Here is a 20499-nt window from a genome sequence, read left to right on the forward strand (position 1 = left end):
CCGCCTGCGCTAACGGTTTACGATGGCGGGGCACCAGTGGAGGATGATAGGATGAACATGAAGTCAGATCAGTTAGCCCATCGTGACATATTCACCGGAAATTTATCACGATGGTTTCTAGGGGGAACCGCGTGGAAGTCGACCTGATATGATACATTGCTAGCAATGGGATCATTAGTCCACATTACTAACAATTCCCTTCCCCCCTCCTTTTTCAGAGTCGCTGTGTGAATTATATTTTTACTATTATACGATAGTTAATTTTTAATAACTTAATTTATCATAAAACTAGCTACCCGGCCCGGTTATACACGGATATACATGTATTATATGTATTATACACATAAACGTTTCTCTTGAATCACTATATCTATCTATATAGTTAAAAACCGCATTAAAATCTGTTGCGTAGTTTAAAAGATCTAAGCGAACTATATACATAAATATAGATTATATTTCTAGTCCGTTATAGCAATGTTCGCAATAATACTCTAAACACTATTACATAATAAAACCACTTCCAATATTGGCATTCGAGTCCGCAACCTTGACCTTGGAAGCCAGATGAGGTCATTAGTATTGTATTAAATATACAGATTAATGTATCAGTAAAAAAGACTAATTGGTACACAAATAAACGATAACCTAGATATATGTATAACTTATAACAACCCAACAATTAACACAGCGCCATCTAATACCAAGCTAAGCAAGGATTGCGTTATGCGTACTAGACAACTGATATAAATACTTGAATATATATTTTTTTGTTAATACATACATATTAAACACTCAGACCCATACACACAATCGTACTCATTAATACAAATGCTTGCATTGTGTGCAAAATAGATCCCATGACCATAGAAAGTAAAGCGGTGTGCTAAAGCGCTAAACCACCGAGTTTGAGATATATTACCGAGGTTGACTGTACAAAGTCGTCTTGATACCTCTGTCTCAAACATGTCTGCCAACTGAATTTGTAAGCTGTTAAATAGGATTTAAAGAAAGAATAGAATAGAAAATCATCTATTCGAATAAACTTAGGTACATTGAAGCACTTAAATAGTCATCACAAGAAGAATGAGCAAGAAATTTGCGTGTTGCTCTTTTAAATAATTTAGTTGTTACTTTTTTAAGTTGAAGTGTGTGATAAAAACGACCAACTAGAATTAATACAATTAAATACTCAAATAAAGAAAATAACTGGTCGAGTAACTAAATAAGAGTAAATCAGCCGTAGTGATTAGAGCAGACCAGTCCCTACAAGCAGCACTTGTTTACGGATATGACGGATGAGCCAGCTCGACCATATTTTAGGGAGCCCAATGACACGAGAGAGAGTTGGCAGAGAAATTAAAGGGTATGGAGGCATAACACTTTAGTTGTCATGAATGGGAAGTCATGAGGGTCGTAAAGTGAACATAAATGTCTGTTGGCTCTTATCATCAGGTCGGCCGCCATTTTGTTTACCGTTCTAATTATATAAAAGAAAAAAAAAACTGTTCTACTTTCAAACTGTAAAGTCTTGTTTGTAATTGCAAATAGATCATAACAAGCAACTGTTGATTTATATAATTCTATTAGTACGTATAAACATTTTGACAATAAAAATAAATTAGACCAAATGAATGCGTTACATTTGCAACAATGTGTGGCTAGCAAATTATGGTGATCACATTACCGAATGGATATTACAAAATCTATAATGAAAAGCTGTTTGTACGTAGAATTAGGTCGCAAACTCGGGATTTATGTGTATGCTGTATTATATTGAAATTCTAGAGAGATTTTTATTTCATTTTGAGGTACTCAACTGCAAAGCCAAACTTTAATTCTATTTCTATAAGAACCTGAGATTATGCCGAACAAACAAACATACAAACTTTACCACTTTATAATATTAGTATATATAATTCTTTGGCATGAATGTTGGTGTGTTAGTCACCAGACCGTGCCCAACTAACAAGCGTTACAGCCAGACACGCAAACAATCACTCTAATTACATACATATTGTTATTATACCTAACACATTCTAGACACGGAATGTGCTAATGGAAAGGGTTTTGGGATTTGTAGGGAACGTCCCATGTACGTTCACTGAACTGATTTCTCAACATGTAACGTTAATCATAAATAACCTCTCGAATATTTTTATTCTTAGTTTCAAGATAAGTCAGTTAAAAAGCTAATCTTGTTGTTACTCGTTCACGCAAAAACTACTGAACGGATTTTCATGAAACTTTACAGTAATATAGCTTATGCATCAGAATAACACATACCTACATAGGCTATAATTTTTATTGAAATTATTTAATTAGTGTTTATAAAATTTGATTAATAATAGAACTACAATTGAGGTGTCCGATTATTTTTTTTTCAAAATAACAGCTGTCCACTAAATGCTTATTAAAGTATATTTATACGGTTTATTAAACTAACCTAAAAAAATGTCTGTTTGTTCTTCATAATCTCTGAAAAGGCTGGACGGATTTTGACGGGACTTTCACTTGAATATAGCTAATAGTATAAGGATTAATTTAGACTACTTTTATTTTAGAAATTTTATTTATTTTAATTTATATAACACCAGGACGAAAGGCCATTAACAGTTAGTTTTTTTATATATAAAATTTTGTTCATAACAAAAGATCTTTAGTTAGATACTTTACCACCTATGAAATAAGGTACTGAATGAAATTTTAAACGATATTCATCAGAACCAAGACTCGGGTTTGACCTGGATTTGCGAATAAGTGCCTACTTGAAATACATAATAAAGTTTCTAATTTCTTATGCCAATAAGAAATGTATTTTCATTTCTTTTATTGCCAGTGTTAGGTTTGGCTCCCGAAAATTGTTATTCTTTTCAATATATTTCACGGCCTCGGTGGTCTAGCGGTTTAGCACACCCCCTTGCCGCTGATCGCGAGTTCGATTCCTGGCACGTTACAAACATTATTATTCATGAGTACGATTGTAGTATCGGTCAGAGTGTTGTATATGTATATGAGTTCACCAGTACCCATAATATAAGCTCAGCTTAGAATGGGACTATATGACAGTGTGTGTATTTTCCTGGGGTTGTTATTATTATAGTGTTGGATTACAATCCAGTCTCGTAACAAATACAAACTTCTAAAAAATACTTGTATTGGTTGTAATCTATACGCGACGGTTACCATTTACCATGAGGTGGGTCGTAAGCTTGTTTGCCATACAAGTTTCATAACAAAAAGTATTGGTACCTCAAGTGCTTTGTCTATGGACAAGTTTACAACATGGAATTCTTTAAAATGAACTTTAACTGTTCCCTATATTTCTTCACGCCAATTCCCTTACGAGGTAGGCAGCGAGAAACCAAGTACCTACCATTGTCTCCTGTCCTTACAAACTACTCTTGCTTATTTAACATTCATAACTCGTCTAATTTATGCATATAATATGTTTTCAATGCATATTATCCTTTTGTTTAATTATATAATTAAATTAATCAGTTACTAGAACCTACTCCAGTTTCGCACGGTGTATATTATATTAGAAGTAAATTACAGATATATACAGTTATATAGAATAGTGTATAGCACAATAGATTAGTATGTCTGCAGAAGAAGTTTTTTTTTATTTTCCCGCTCAAAACGTAATGCGTCACAAATACACAATATTGCACGGCGCACAGCCGCAGTGGGATGAATTTTTTTTTTAGACTGCTCTAATGTTGTTGGCAGCAGATGGCCTTTACAGTTTCATCGGACAATAGGGGGCGAGTGCAGATGGCACTCCAAACCAAAGGACATACTTAAGGAGCGGCTGAAGGCCAAGTCCCGCCTGACGGATACCCCTAGCATGAGGGCACCGCTAGGGGTTCGAACCTCGACTCAAGCCGTCGTAATTTCGATCCCCGTTTGAACTGGACGGGGATCGATCGAAAAAGAGTCGGTTGAATAAATGGTAATGATGTAACCACACGGATATTGAAAATAAACAAATAATGTGTAATTTTGCTGAATTCAAATCAAATTATCGCCGATATAGCTTCCAATTAATGCGTAATTAGCCGTATTAACATACTTAAGAAGAAAAAGAAAAACAACACATTCGTAGCTCACAATATTAGTAGTAAGTACATGGGTAAATAGATATATATTGGAATGCCTACTAAATACAATGTCTTTATTTGTTTATTTTGTTTAATGGAGGAACATTGCTATGTTTATGTTATTAATATGAAATAAAAAAATAGATAGAATTAATTGTACATTGGATTTAAGGGTGACGCCGCGGAATGTTCAAGAAGATAAAAAATGAATAAAAAGAAAAACATAATCATAATATTCCATGTGTGAAGTTCTGTATTTAAATTTTATAATTTTATTTTTAAATGCGATATTTGGCTATTGCGATCGCAAACAATACTATACACATACTAAGTATTGCAACAGATACAGAAAATAATTAATCTACACAGGTGTACGGTTGTTTGTATTGGTCTGGGAGTTTTTATGTACCTATATTATGGATTTTTACAAAACAATTATTTAAGTATATCTATCGTCAGTTCTATAGTACTATAATATAAAATCTGCTTAGCTTGGAATTATATGGCACTGTGTGAATTGTCCTTGGTTTTTATTTTTAATGGGGAATATACTTTCCGAATGAACGGTAGATTAAAAAAATGTAATGACTATTCAAAAGTGCTTCAATGTAAGTTTATTTCAATAAGTAAATGATTCATATTTTTATTTTAAGGGTATATTAAGGTTTCTTAGGCGTTGGTAACATATGACTCGCCCGGTGTCCATAGGTGTGTATAACATAAAATTAAACTGGTTTTCAAATAAAAATTTGTGTTTGTTGGCAGATCTTCTTAATTGAATCTGTATACCGAACTGGACGATAGGGACAAAATATTAATACAAAAAATAACGTTTATAAGCGGCTAAAATGTCCTACATGAATGATTTGATTGTACATTGTAGTATTAAAAAAAACTCAACCGACTATAAAAAATCCTTCCATTTAGATACAGAAAGATGCACTAACAGTTAGTAACATGCAATGTTTTTTATTTAAAAAACAGTGTTTTCACAAGGATCGAGTACAATAGCCTCAATCCAAACATTGAAGCCATTGTGTTTTAATACATATGTATATATTTTGTTTTATATTATGTGTCAAAATTTGAGAAATAGTGACGAGGTACGTTACGTACGTTTGACACATAATCTGAGTAAAATCTACACAATTTGAACCGGAAGTGTGGAGTTAAGCATCGTATTCATCGTAAAAGTTTCAGCCAAATTAGTATTAGGATAATTGACCTTGCAATTTCCCAGCGTCAATTTCTTGAACTTATCACAGGAATCGTATAGGGTTGTCGGTGTTTTTGTTACATAATAATGAAATTAAATTTATTTGTGATAAAAGTTGTACATGCAGTAAATGGTAATCTTATTGAATTAATTATAATTATAATCTTACTTTTAGTCTTTACTGGCCTGGAAATATATATGAATGTAATAAAAAAACAAAGAATACTAAAGTCTCAAGATTGACCAAACGATCGGTGATTCCAATCGAATAATAAAAGAGTCCATTTTGTATGGCGATACAAATATTTAATAAGCTTCCTGACGATATAAGAACTCTCTCTGGAATATTATTTAAAAGAAAACTGCATGAATGGTTAGTGTCCAAGTGTTTTTACTCAATTAAAGAGTATTTGGAATACTAAATTGAAAAATTGTTCCTCATAACATTTAGATTTATATACAAATTGACATATACATACAATAATTCATAATTACATACAAAATCGATAATTCAATTAACTTATGATTTGTACGCTTGATATAAGCAGATTTTGCAAGGGCCATTTTTGTATAACATCATATATGTATGTACCCAAAATCTATTAAGTTTATGCATCGAAATAACACCTAGGCTATAAATTTCATGCAAGGGCAACCGCGGGCACAGCATATGGATATTATGTTGGTTCCATACTATAAGGTTCTAGTTCAGGATCTAAGTTGATTATTATATTGCAAAAGAAAAAATAATGTAAAATTATCATCATAGCCAGAATTTTATTCAACAAAAATATGAACTACTATGTTTAACTATTGTTAAACTATATTATTTAAAGCGGGGGCACCAAGAACTAACTAATACTACAATATTAGTACTATCTTTTAATGAGTTTATTGGATTTAAAACTAAATCTGTAATGCGTAAATGCATGGAATAAAAAAAAACATTCACTAAATATTAAAAAAGGGTTGATAAAATAGTTACATTATTTACATTTTTTTCATGGTATATTTTAATAATAAATTTTGTGAAACTTATTACTTTACATATTTTTGACAACCCTACTGCCATAGTACAATCTACAACGTAATGAGAAGAGAAATAGTTCCAACGCTGATGAAACTTGTGAAACTGAATATACTTGTAACGCCAATAGTGGCTGTGCAACTGTTACCAAGTCTTATGTTTTCTTTTCTTCTCCTGTGCTTATTGGCAGCATCTGGCCGCTTTGTTGTCAGCCATTTTAAATCCCGACCAAAAAGAAGAGTAACAAGTTTGAAACTTATTTCTATGTATCACAGAACAAAAAAGTATGTATGTCTGTATATATATACATAGACAAGTACAGATAAATATTCTGTACTTTTAATAATTTAATTTTGCAAACTTACATTTATAAAGTCCTAAATACACAAACACACAAACTAGTAAGAATTGGCCACACTCGATGGTCATACCTCCACAATTTCGACACTGTATGACTGTTTTATGATAAAAAGTGTTGTGTGATAATAGAATATTTCTGCCAAAAAATATCATAATAAAACACTTTGCTATTTTGGCAAAAGCTATTTTGTTTGGGTTGAGTTATTTTACTAAAGTAGTTGAGATACACATTTGCATCAAATATGTTACAGCAGAATTGTACTTACCATTCGCAAATGAAATTATAAGATAGTTCGTACAAATTTGCTAAATTCATAATAACCTAAATAAATAGTCTTGGACAATTTACACAACGCCAACTATTCCAAAGGTAAGCAGAACTTGATCCAGACAACTGATGTACATACTTAGATTTTTTAGAGGATGATAAGATGAACATGAGGTCAGGCCAGTTACCCCATCCTGGCACATTAATCAGGAATTTATTACGATGGTTCCCAGGAAGAACCGCGTGGAGGTCAACCTGATATGGTACATTGCTAGCAATGGGGTCATCAGTCCACATTACTAACAGTTCTCCTTCCTCCCTGGTAGGGATTTAGTTTTGTAGATTTTAATCCTTTTCAAAATGAGAATTACTCTTAACCTGGTTACCTAATTAACTAATTTAGACCTTAGTATATTTATCTAGTGGTTTAAGGCTTTGTCTAGTGACCTCTATTGTTCCCTAATTTGCTTATCTAATTAGATTTAGGTACTTCTATATCCGACCCTAATAGGAAATGCAGCGATAGGCTTGTATAAGTATTTATGAAACCGAACATTTTCCTCGACGAAGGTTAGAGGTACTGATAATATTTATCCTTCATTTAATTAGCATTTGCAGGTAGATAATTATTGTAAAGTGTTTGTGTGTTTCTGTTATACCGGTATTACGATGTCATTATGATTAGATTTGATCTCGGCGTAGATATTAATGGTTGCAAAAATTAAATTCAAAGAGGGTGAAATAGGGGAGGAATGTTTGTATTAAAGATGTATAATGTCTTAATCTAAAGATATAAAACGCATCACAAGAATCAGGGCATCGATTTTACGCAGACCCAATCGCGGGTTGTATCTACTAAGTTTATTATAAAGACCGTACAAAGCTTTGGCATTAAGTAGCAGTCGCCTAATTTTTCATAACATTATTATGAGATTCAAAATATATGGTGAACACATAAACACCAGCATAGACAACACAGAAACAAAATAGTCAAACAATAAACGTTTCTAAATTTAGGAGCATAAGTACTAAAACGGTAAACATAACAAAATAAAAAACAGAACATGAATTACACAGAATATCACTTTTGCAAATAAACACAGACATAAAAACTTTTTGGTTGAATCACAAACGCTGGCTGATTATAAGTTATGAAAAACCGGTATAAGAAAAAGAAAAATTCGAAACATCAGAACACAACACTAAAACCGGCCAGTACGAAATCCACTTGTTTACTTTAGCACGGCGTTTTGTTTGTACAATTTAATCTGCGAGGAGGTTAACTTTTAGACGAACGCGCGCGCACTCCCGTCCGTGAGACTATAACAACTGATTCATTGAATTTCATTGAGGTTATGTATGTTGTATTGTGTTTTGTATATGTAGATTAATGGAGGGTAAACCGGTACGGCGTGACGATCATTATTTACACAAGCATTTACTACAGCTGAACTACTATTTTAGATAGGTACCTATTGATTTTTCTTCTAAAAGAATGTTAAAAAAATAAAACATATTATATGTTAAAAATACATATTTAAATTACTAAATAACGATTTTAAAAAATATTATCAGAGAATATTATTGTATAATATTAATATGAATAGAAGAATTAGAAAAATAACTAACTTAAAATGATTACATCTGAGGAAAGCTATCATAACTATTCTTAGTTATCAATTCAATCATTATCAATTTATCAACAGTAATTTTATCTGTGGTAAATACTTAAAATAAATATGAAGTTAACTCTCATTTCGATATTAAATAGATTTGTATAGTTGTATTTGTTATTTATAGGTATATGTATTATTATAGGTATATTATTTTATTCTTCAACGATTAATTAATGTTGAGCATATTAATAACAGGTAGGTAAAGGATAAATAATACCCATGCTATCTGCATGGGAAGTTTAAATAGTTTTAAGTGATGCTTGTTTTCATTTAAGTCAAGACTTGTGTATCCTTTGTGTACTGAATTTCGAAGTAACAAATCCTATATGATTTTCAAACAAAGAACAGAAGTTACGTGAGCGAGATCCACAGGATTTGAGGGATTAGGAGTTAATTTATATATAAAGAAAATATGCGGGGATATAAATGTTACATCAGGAATGTAGAAACTTTTTTGAAATTTTCTGCTACCAACCTTTTAGCATTCCACATTTGAATACTTCGTTTTCGTTACTGGCATCATGAAAAGTTGTAGCTGTTGTTCTTTTTGTAATATGTTTTTTAATAATTCATTATTTTATATGTATTTTTTTATTTATAGCTTTAATTTTTGGGAGTTTTGATTATTACAGCCTTTTAATATTAAAACAAGTTACAAAAACGAGTTTAGTGTTATTTGTTATTTTAATATATATAATATAATACTAAGGAACGTCGCAGCTCTAATACTTTTCTCAGAACACATAAATCTGTATTAACAACATAATTTTCAAAAATTTATAAAAAAGCCAACTATATTTCTCGTAGCGGTATTATGTCTACTTTACACTGTCACAAAAGATGATCCTAAGCCTATTGTCACTTCAATATAAGTATACCAGGAATTCATGGAAGCGGAAAACATCGAATCTACAAATTTTGCATACATTACAGTATTATTGCTCTATATATCGCACTATTCCTGGAAAAAGGAAGTAAGTGATTTTCACCAACTTTTCAGGAGCTTAAAAAAACTGTCCTATATTTTTTGTATGAGTTCTAGAAATAAGTTTCAAAGAGAAAATCGTAGGTCACAGTTGCCTTCAACTACATGTGTCATTTAATTTAGGAACAGCTTCATGTACTTCCAGATAATCTAAAAAAACACGGTTACTTCTGTATTCCACGAAACACAAAGAACATTTGCAGGGGTAACTACAATTATTGCTTTATTGTTATGTATTTTGAAATATATGAACAAATTTAACTCTACTTACGCCTTTATACTCTCCTATATTTCATTATAATCTAGAGTTGCAAGTATAATTACGTTGTTATTTAACGGAAAATCATTTTTTGTACATCGAGTTACGTATTTCTAGGGAGCCATTTATTTTAGTTTAGTTAGTGTATTTATAAAAATAGCTTTTATAATGCGGAAAATAACTGAATATTTAATTTGTATCATGTAATACCTACTTCTTATAGTAAATAGTCCATTATGTGCGTGCATGTAAGTCAAAAGTATAAATATAGGGACAAATTAATTTAGAGAATATGAAAACAAGCAGGGTTATTATTAATTTTTTATTATTTTTAAAGAAATGTTTATTGCCTCCATAATCCACTTAATCAAAAAATGTTCAAAATAGTGATATTTTTATTATTTTTATTAACCTTTATTATCCTCAACTTCGGAATCGGACTCTGTGGTAGCAGATTTAGTACTTAAGTTCTTATAAAACGTCTGATAGTGTGGTGGTATGTTTTTATCTTTATATAGATTCATCAAGTCTTTGTATATATTTTAGGTATCAGTAGCGGTGCATCATACTAATGCCTGATTTCAGAAGGCTCGCTGTGTGCAGCTCTTTTTTTCTCATAACTCTTCTTCTTCTATTTGTCTATTATTTGGTGTCTCATCAGCGAATGCGTATTTTATTTGGAATTTCCCCGGACATTGAGGATGGAGCATTGCCGAAATCTCTTTAATTTTACTCCAACTCGTGTAGTAAATATATTAGATCCTAACATATGAAATTTGTACCTAATTACTCCCTTACAAAACGAAAATTTCAGTTGATTTTTCAAAATATAATATATAATTAATTATTTAATCACAATATGGTCCATTGCTATTCATGCACTTTTGCCATTTGATAAGTAGTTTTATTGATCCCTTTACTAAAAAACCATTAGGACGGGAATCGATAAATCGAACTTGAATTTTTTCCCTTGCAAGAAATTATCCAAATTTTGAAAGAAAGCAGCCGGGAAGTACGGTGGATATATTGGACATTTGAAGCTCTTCTAATTTCGTAACGTTATCCTGAAGCAGTAGTGGCCTATGGTGTTTGACCAGTCTCGGTTGTTTAGCAGCTAGCTTTTCCATCATGGTTTGCAATTGCTGACAATACACATCTGCCGTAATATTCTGGCCAGATTTAAGAAAGCTGAAGTGAACAACACAGGCACTAGTCCACTAAATGCTCACAGGTAACTTTTATTGAGTTTGAATTTTCGCTTGGGGCAGGATTTGGTTAGTTTACTAGGATTCAGCCATTGCGATGAGTGTTACCGATTATCGTACAAGATCCACTTTTCATAACAGGTAATGTTCTGATTTAAAATCCCTTCATTATTATGCCGGTTGGCTAATGTAACGCAGCAGTCTACGCACGTTTGTCGATTTGCTTCATTCAATTCATGATCCTTTCAAGCTTTTTTCACCTTCCCAATTTGCTTGAAGTGGATTAAAACAGTTTTGTTACTAACACTGCAGCCTGCAGTTAACTCGGACGTGGTTAGCGATGGATCCTCTTCCATATTAGCCTTTAATTCTTCATTATCAACCTTGGACTCTGGCTGCTCACGGGGCTTGTTTTGCAGATCGAAATTTCCAGAACGAAAATATTGGAACCACTGTGTTTTCTTTTGCGACACCATCGCCATACACATCATTAATTCTTCAAGTCGTTTCTGCACACTAGTGCCACGACGGAATTCGTACTCTTAAAAAACGCGATATTTTATGTTTTCCGTTTTGTAAACTCAGTGACGTAAAGAAAAAACCAAAGATGGAAAAAACATATGGATTACGGTTTTCTAAAAACAAATGCATGAGTAAATAACTGTACAAATTTGAAATTTGAATTCCTGGCGAAAGAGGAGATATTTGAGATCAAAGTGGCCAGTACGACAAAACACCAATTTCATATGTAAGGACCTAATATTATAGTACCATCTCTGAGAGGCTGGAGTAACATTTTCATAATCTGGGTTTTTCTTAATGCACTATAAGTATAAACGATGCATTTTCGATGCAAATCGGTGTGCGTAACCGCTAGACCACCAAAGCCAAATTGGGACAGGCCTATATCCAACTGTGGGTAGACACAAGTTGAAATTATGATGATTAGTACTTTGATAGTTTTCAGAAATCTTAATCTTAATATAATATTCTAAACGTGAAAGTTTGTAAGTATGGATCTTTGTTGCTCTTTCGCGCAAAAACTACTGAATGGATTTTTACGAAACTTTACACTAATATAGTTTATGCATCTGAATAACACAGGATATATTTTTTATTGAAATTTAACGCGGGCACAGCTAGTAATTTATAACAAAGTAACGTTTGCGGGACCAGCTAGTATTGTATGTGTACCTATTATGAGCAGTGGGAATTAATATTGAATATTATTGCTAGCAATATAAGGTACATGTAGTTCCACGCGGTCCATCCTTGACACCACCGTTAGTTAATTCCTGTTACACCTACAATAAGATTCACTGGCAATTGTATATTCGTTTATCCATATTTAAAATAGAAGTATTCTTTTTATCTATTGTTTTTATATACACTTCTATCAATTCGCTCTTCTATGGTAAATGTCTAAAAGCAGATCGATTTTTCTATCATTTATTATTACTATTCCTGGCAAATTCATCTGATCTCCTGCTCCTCCTATCATCCATCATTGGTGCCCGTCAGCTTATACAATTAGCTAAAAATAGTTTATTTATTTTACTTAATTTTAATTACATGAACATATTCTTAATTTTTTTTTCTTGTAAATACATGCTGTATTCAAAATTACCCAACATCAGGTATGAAATGTTACGTGTAATAAAGAAGTAACTACAACTACACTTTACGCATTGTGAAGTTTTGCTGGGGGAAAATTATGTAACAATAATTACATATAAACTATCAGCTAAAAGTTTCGTAGAAGAAGTAAGTAATTAGAATTACACAATAGTCCTAGATTGTAAGATATAGGAACAAGTATTTAAGTATATTTGCGTTAAACATTTTTTTGTAAATCTTCTTTTAAAATTTACGTAAATACAATTATGACTTTATGAACGGGATAATTGTAAAGCGAATAAATGCAAATACGCATACCTCTATCTTATGCTGGAATTTTATGTTTTCTAAAGTCGCAAAATTTTAGTATTTTTGCATTTATTCCTTCATTTTTGTCGATAGCTTCATGAGATTTTGACAGAAGGTGTAAACCGTGAAGCTCGATTTATTTATGTAATAAAACATTTTTGACGCAAGTGTAGTTGCGGCCTTTTTACACGGGGTGTGCGATATATGTTACTGGGGCTACATATATATACGGCTCGTTAGCCGATCAGCGAAGTGCTAACGAGGCGAGTGTAAAACGACCGTTCTTTAAAATGGTACAAGGCTTTTACGTCAGTTTTTTATGATCAAATAATGTATGGGACAACCATTATGTGACTATAAAAAACTGTAAGAGCTGTTCATGTATACAGGGTTAGTAGTAGGATATGCCAAGCTAGAAATCTGGTGATTACTCATAAAAGTAAGCCATTTCAATAAAGAAACAAAGAAGAAATCTGAATTCTCTTACAATAAGGTTTGCAGCAGATTAATTTATTGCCAGCACAATCAAATTCAAATATCTTTCACACTTCTTCACACCTCTCTGAAGATTTAACAATTTTAATTAGATCTTCTATTTTATTTGTAAATTAGCTATATATGAGTTCTAAATCGAAGACACTTGAGTGTTTCATTAGTATATTCTCTCCAATGCGTTCATACATCGACAATATTTATGCATCAATAATATTAGACTTATATACAATATGGATGTAGACTTAATAGCGGTCAGAATATGATCACTAATAAATATTATCTTATCTGTGCTAATACGTAACATCGTATTGCTCCCAGTAACAGTGGTCAGGTCATTCCAATAGAATATTTGTGATCTCACACAAACTAATGACTAAATAATCACATAAACAAAATAATATAAATCCATTAAGTAATTATCTTACCTGGTCTTTATCTTCTTGCGATTTTGGCCAAAGTGTGACATTCAGAACAATCTCCCCCATATCCTGAGTTGGCTTGTGTTGGTCTCGAAGGCACAGTACTAGGTCTTGAGAGCGACCCAATTCCAAAGCTGTCAAGTCTATCTGACAGGAGCCCATGAAGTCATCTTGGAGACCCCAGTCGTAATCGAAAACCTGGAGACATTGTTTGGTATTAAAATTTCGACACTGCGTGCTTTATAAGTACTACCTGGAAAGAAGGTGTAGGTAGTTCAGCTTAATAATTTGTATGATGTATTTTATTTGATGAAGTGGGTAGTAAATCGCTTTATAAGACAATGCCATAATATCTGATGGCACTTTGTAATCATAATCGATGTAATCATTTAGAAGTTACGATGCCACAAGCAGACATACAGAAACACAGACACGTACACGACATAGACTTTTAATACCCCTTTACTATTTTTTGCTTAGGGGATTAAAAATACGGCAACTATGCGATAGAAACACAAACTTAAAGATAATATCGCTATACTACAGAACCTTTAGAACCCTTAAAACTAAGACACTACAACAAACTAACTTAATCAGGTCAAATGGCATTTGAAAAGACAAACGTGACTCGAACGACGTGACGGGATCTATTTTGTTTTGAACAAACTAATTCGAAATGTCACGCCTCAAATAAACTCGACATTTTGATAATTATCAGTTTATTATTAAACTCGTACCTTTGTTCAGACATAATAATACTTAACTTATACTAAGGATATGTATAGTTCAACTAAATGTCAGTATCTATACTAATATAATAAATCTGAAGAGTTTCTTTGTTTGTATCCTTGAACGTGCTAATCTCAGAAACTATTGGTTCTACTTATTGTTCTTTTTTACTGTTAGGTTGCCAAGGCTATACGCTATATAATATTACGCTACGACTTATAGGAGAGAAGCATTAATGAAAAATATTGCACGGGAAATCGACAAAGACGAAATTGTGCAGATTAAGTAATAACACTATTTGGGATGAATCCGAGTCTAAGAATAATATTAGTTTTTGTTCTCGGATACAAGTAAATGTAAAATACTATAGACACTACATAGATCAATTAAGTAACTTCCAAATGACAATCAGATTTCCATTATTCATTGACAACATTTCTAAATTAATAAGTAGATTAACTTTAGTTGCTTATAAGTAAAAAGAATTATTCGACAATTAACATATGTGTCTATGGTAATACTTATTTACTTTAACTTTATCAATAGTATTGTGATAATCTTGTTGACTCACTCAATGACCCAATGAATAATTGATATTAGAGAATGCCTCAAAGATTAAAACAGTTGCTACTCAATACAAAATCAAAATTCATGACCTATTACAAACACTTATGATAAGTTGAAACTATTGTTAGTTCGGAATGTCCTTTCGAACTACGAAGAACATACAAGAAACTCGTCTCTTATTTTTTAAATGATTTTGTAGTACAATATTGCAACATACAGATTCATGTTTAAATTAAATCCTATAGACTTTAAGTCAAAACGAAATAATACACTCTTAAAACATCGTTTTTGCAAGGAAAAGTATCGTCAGTTTTAAATAGATATTTTTAGCACTGAGCTTAACCAATAAACCTATAATACGGCAGTAAATTGTCAATCGCAGCTGACGAGGTAGTCTACAGAATTTATATAAGGAAGAGTGTGCCTACGCAATAAAATTACGATGTAGGTATTCAGTGTTCGTTTTATGTCTATTAAGAGACATAATTTCTCCCCTCACCCAAGCACGTTAGGAACACTTTCAATCTTAGATTTTCCGTAAATATTTACTGTATTTATTGCCGTAATTATTCTGAACAGTAATTGTAATTCCAATGTATTGCAAATTTTCTTAATTTATTTTTGTCCAAATACAGTTGTTCACTTACATAATTCTAGAATAAATCTGTTAATGAAAATCTGACAGTACTAAACGTTGATATACGTTGCCTTATCGTATGGACAAAATTTGATCGAGTTTAATTAGTTATTGTAGATTTTTTTCATAGTAGCACGTTTTGTATGGAGAAAGGCTTGGGACATGTCATAAAACACAATAACTTACCTTCAATTGCACAGGTTGAAACGGATCTTCAATAGGTACAGTAAAGCATTCATCCCAGACAGGATTAAGGTCTCTATACACTATCTTTGATTTATGCAGCAGACGACCACCAACTTTGAACTTCACGTAGGGATCGCTGGTGCCTGACAACAAACCTGGTTTTGGACCCCACAAAACATTTACGTTAGAAGAGGAAGAAGCAAACTTAAAGGAAGAAAAAGTAACTCTACAAATTAAGTACGTTTTTGGTCTGTTTCTTTTGCTTTGCCTTTATTTTTTTATAACTGTCTGGCAAAGGAAATCTTTTTCACACGATTTAAATTTTTATTTGCTCTTAATCAAAGTTGCTTACTTTAAATCAGAGTGCTATTCCACGTTCTTTTAATGTAACGTTTTAACGGGTATGTAATAAAACATTCTGCGAATGTAGTGAATCTATAGTTTAACTTGTCGTACTAACAAACTATCTACATATTTATTTGTCCTGTATCTTAACACGAATAATTTAGAGATAAAGGTTTATTTTCTCCTTTAAATATATAATTAAATCTCTCGAAAAAAAATGTTATCTGCATATCTGGTTTTAGAATGCTAAATAGGTTCGATTTTTTTAAATATTAACTTCATATATCTTTTATATTAATAAAACATAACAAATAAAAATATTTGTAAACATATTTACTGACCCTTATAGTCTTTATTATTTAGTTAACAATATCGATAATTTTGGGGGTTTTTGATATTTACAATATTATTTTAATTGTTTTTTAAATGATTGGTCCATATTAGAAGTACGTTGAGAAACAGACGAGAATAACAAATTTGGTTTTGTATTATTATATACAGGTTTATGCCAATTAATGATACTTACTCTGAGATACGATAGAAAATCATAAAAAATAATTATATATATCTCCTACTACCTACCTAAAGAATATTAACGTATATTTATAATTATGATTTTTTTGCATAGAGTGTAATAATAATTTTGTTTTTTAAAGCAGAAGCGTAAGTATATATGCAAGAGAAACATAAAATAACATGCAAATTAAAAAGATAAAAATTTTATAACAGAGATCATAAAGATGTATGGTTGTGTGAGTGATGTGGGTGAAGCGATTATTTTTTTAATTATTATTAGGCATACATTTAATTTAATAATTAGCAAAAAGAATATTATTTTATAAAATTAAACTGGAAGTTCAATAAGTAAATTACGGTATAGCATAGTGAATTAATAATTTGCATTGAAAGTGATGAAATGTTCCCAATCATAAATTGAAGCAAATATAATGTGTCAAGTACACTTTCATATCTAACATATACTGTGATTTGGCTATAAGAATTTACTTTTTTCTTAATTTGGAATAAAAGGCAAAGGAATTAGTGATTTAATAAATGCAATATCATTTTTTTATATGTAATGAAGCTACTCCTTTTGCTTTTTAGTGCTGCAAAGGCTTTTTTTATTGTGTGTATAGTGGTTGTGTTAGTGCCTGTAAACCTCCAGAGCGTAGAACCAAACTTACCGTTTTTATCCATAGCTACTAAATTTTGGCCTCTCTTCAAATGTATTCTAAGTTGGAAGAACGCATGTTGTCTGAGATGTTGCTCTCTTAATTTTTGACCTTCATCTGGCTCCTATAATAAAATAATTACATGTAGAAAATTATATTTTTCTATTATACATTGATTTTGTCAAAATTATACAAACAATTCTGCATAGTTTAAGTAATAAACAGTATCATACAAAAATTAAATAAAATATGCGTGAATATTAATACATGCTCTTAAAAACTTTCTCATTATTTATACTATGAATTTTCAGCATAGTATAGGAAGGAATATAAGAGTTTTGTACATGGTCAGCGCCTAAAATTTCGCGGGAGCAAAGTTTTAACACAGACTATTGATTGTTCTATATGTAGCAGGCGTTAGTAAAGTTATATCAGTCCGACTTTATATTTGAGAACGTTAAAGCAACTTCCTCGAACCCAAAACTCTAAATCTACTCGACTTTTGTTGAGATTAGAACTTTAACAGTAATTACATTTATTTTACTGAAATTGTATATACAAAAGTTAAAATCTATTTGTCTATTAGCTTCTTCACTCATCAGGGTTCAAATAACTTTAATAATTATATTCCTAAAGACTAATAGTTAACACATGACTCTATGATCTATCAGTTTAGCACACCACCTTAGTTCCTATGGTCGCGGGGTTCGATTCTACGCATGACACAAACATATTTAGATATTCATGATAATGAATTATATTAGTCTGGATCTGGATGATCCAACGTTATCTTTGATAGTTTTAAACTAAGCAGAGTTATACCGTAGGTATTAAACAATTAATAAAAATGCCTTAATGCATTTTCTTCGTAAATAATATATTATACATACTTAGTAGGAGAAGGTTTGTTAGTTCCACACTACCAATAACCCAATTGACAACAACGACAAATCACATTAAATAAAATCAACATGTTTGATTGACATCCACGCGGTTCTGCCTGAAAACTATCGTGATAAATTATGGAGAATTTGCCACGATGGGCTAACTGACATGACCTCAAGTTCATCTTATCATTCTCCACTGGTGCTCCGCCAGCGTAAACCGTTAGCTCAAATGGATGCATCACACATACATTCTACTTACTTTGGTACTAGATAGTGCCGTGCGATTTGGATATTACTATTAAATTTTTACTATTGATATGTATATACAATAAAATATTTGGCATAGAAGTAATGTTTTTGTTTGGATTTGTCTACGATCATACCAATTGGAGTAACTCAACGGGTGGCATGCGCGGGTAATGTGCTGGCGTACCCGACGTGGACGGAGCTGGGTCGGTGGACACTTGTCTACTCATGTCTGGGGACAAAAACATAGTCATTAGAACTTAAGTCTAAAAGTACACTTTGTACAAAGTCATTGGCGTACCCCTATCTCACCTATTGTTATACCAAAAAGCTTACTTTGTAAGCCATGTTTTCATTTAAATGGTGATATTTGGCTGTGAAATTATAGGGTACGGAATTTATATTTAGTTCTCTGGAATGGCAACGGGTGTGTCCCCCTAAGAACTCCATATCATGATGTGGTACTCCTTGTGTCCTGTGTGTTCCATATACTCATGCCAAGTACTTATAACTCTATACCATCGAGTCCTAGTTTCGAATTCCTCGAATTCATCAGTAATTAACCACAACAGTTTCCAGTTGGCAGGAGGCCGACCTGAAATTGCTAGCGATAAGGCGTCTATCTTTATTACAACCATTTTTTTTGTGGAAGACATATATATATTTGTATAGGTTTTGAATAGAAAGAGTATAATTTCAATGTTATTATATTACTAGTTATGCCTGCGGTTTAAGCCGCGTAAATAGCCTATATATACGTTATTCCGATGTATAAGCTATAATACTGTAATGTTTCATCAAAATCCGTTCAGTAGTTTTTGCGTGAAAGAGTAACAAACATTCATCCATACTCTCAAACTTTCGCGTTTATAATATTAATAAGATTTAAATTCTCTTCCAACCTAAGACACAAGTGGGCCGCAGTTCACGGTTAGGTTGGAAGAGTATTACAATATGACCGCCTTGCAGCAATATTGATGTTGGTATCCAATACTCTTTCTTGTTATATTTGTGGATTGACCATGACCTTCTATGATACTTCCGAACTTAAAACTCATATCCACAAACTTACCATCCTTTTTTCGGAAAAGGCGCATCTTCCGCCACTTCCTGACTGCAGTTTTAAGTTTCTTCATCAGAACACAATTTAAAAATGCACTCACTATTCTTCTCCGCCATATTGAGCACATTTATCTGTTAGAGTTTATGGATTTATTGTCTCTGGCAGTACGCATCTTTGCAGATGTAGAATTAAGTTATGCTTGTACAGATACGAAGCTGGATGCTGATGTTATGAAATTTGCATAATTACCGCTTATATAAAGCATCTTATTCAACTACGAAGCTATTAAAATGCCATCTGATTAAGCTAATGGGTTAAATCTATTAACCCGTAAGTAAATATTAAGTTATGCGTACATATTAATAAGGTCACGAAGTGTCCCATTAGTTTAAAAGTATAAATACTGCTATCCGCAACTTCAACTAATTTTCTTTTACATAATGGATAGCGTTATAGTCTAGTAGTTAAAGCATCAGAATATATTGTTAAATACAATAAAAATTGGTTAAAACATGATATAATTCGTTCATCCAATTATTGACAGGACAGGACATGCTAGTATTTCATAATCTTAGTCACCACAAATTTTATAATGATGTGCTCTGACAGTATAAATATATGTGAGATAAAATGCAGCCCACACAGAAACCATGTTATTATCAAAATGTTTGTCGTATCATTTAATGGCAGGATTTAGTGACAATTTATAGCATTTTTTGGCGTTTTATTTT

General features: G+C 31.9%; 1 protein-coding gene across 3 annotated transcripts in view; it reads right to left on the reverse strand.

Moving 5' to 3' along the window:
* The window catches only part of LOC131850093 (multiple C2 and transmembrane domain-containing protein-like), a 38868-nt gene extending 18973 nt beyond the window's left edge, over positions 1-19895 (reverse strand). The window contains exons 1-5 of one of the 3 annotated variants that reach the window (XM_059200247.1): positions 19778-19895; positions 18843-18937; positions 17585-17696; positions 16056-16210; positions 13943-14134 (exon numbers count right to left, since the gene is read on the reverse strand). In XM_059200247.1, the coding sequence (XP_059056230.1) occupies positions 13943-14134; positions 16056-16210; positions 17585-17696; positions 18843-18937; positions 19778-19895 (672 nt within the window). Of the gene's footprint in view, positions 1-8207; positions 8280-13942; positions 14135-16055; positions 16211-17584; positions 17697-18842; positions 18938-19777 lie in introns of those variants that run through there. The other 2 variants (XM_059200250.1, XM_059200248.1) reach the window with 2 other exon arrangements.
* Positions 19896-20499: the final 604 nt, after the last annotated feature.

This window comes from Achroia grisella, unplaced genomic scaffold (assembly GCF_030625045.1).
Source record: "Achroia grisella isolate CSIRO2021 unplaced genomic scaffold, CSIRO_AGI_Agris_v1 utg702, whole genome shotgun sequence".
In the NCBI taxonomy this organism is placed as follows: Eukaryota; Metazoa; Arthropoda; class Insecta; order Lepidoptera; family Pyralidae; genus Achroia; species Achroia grisella.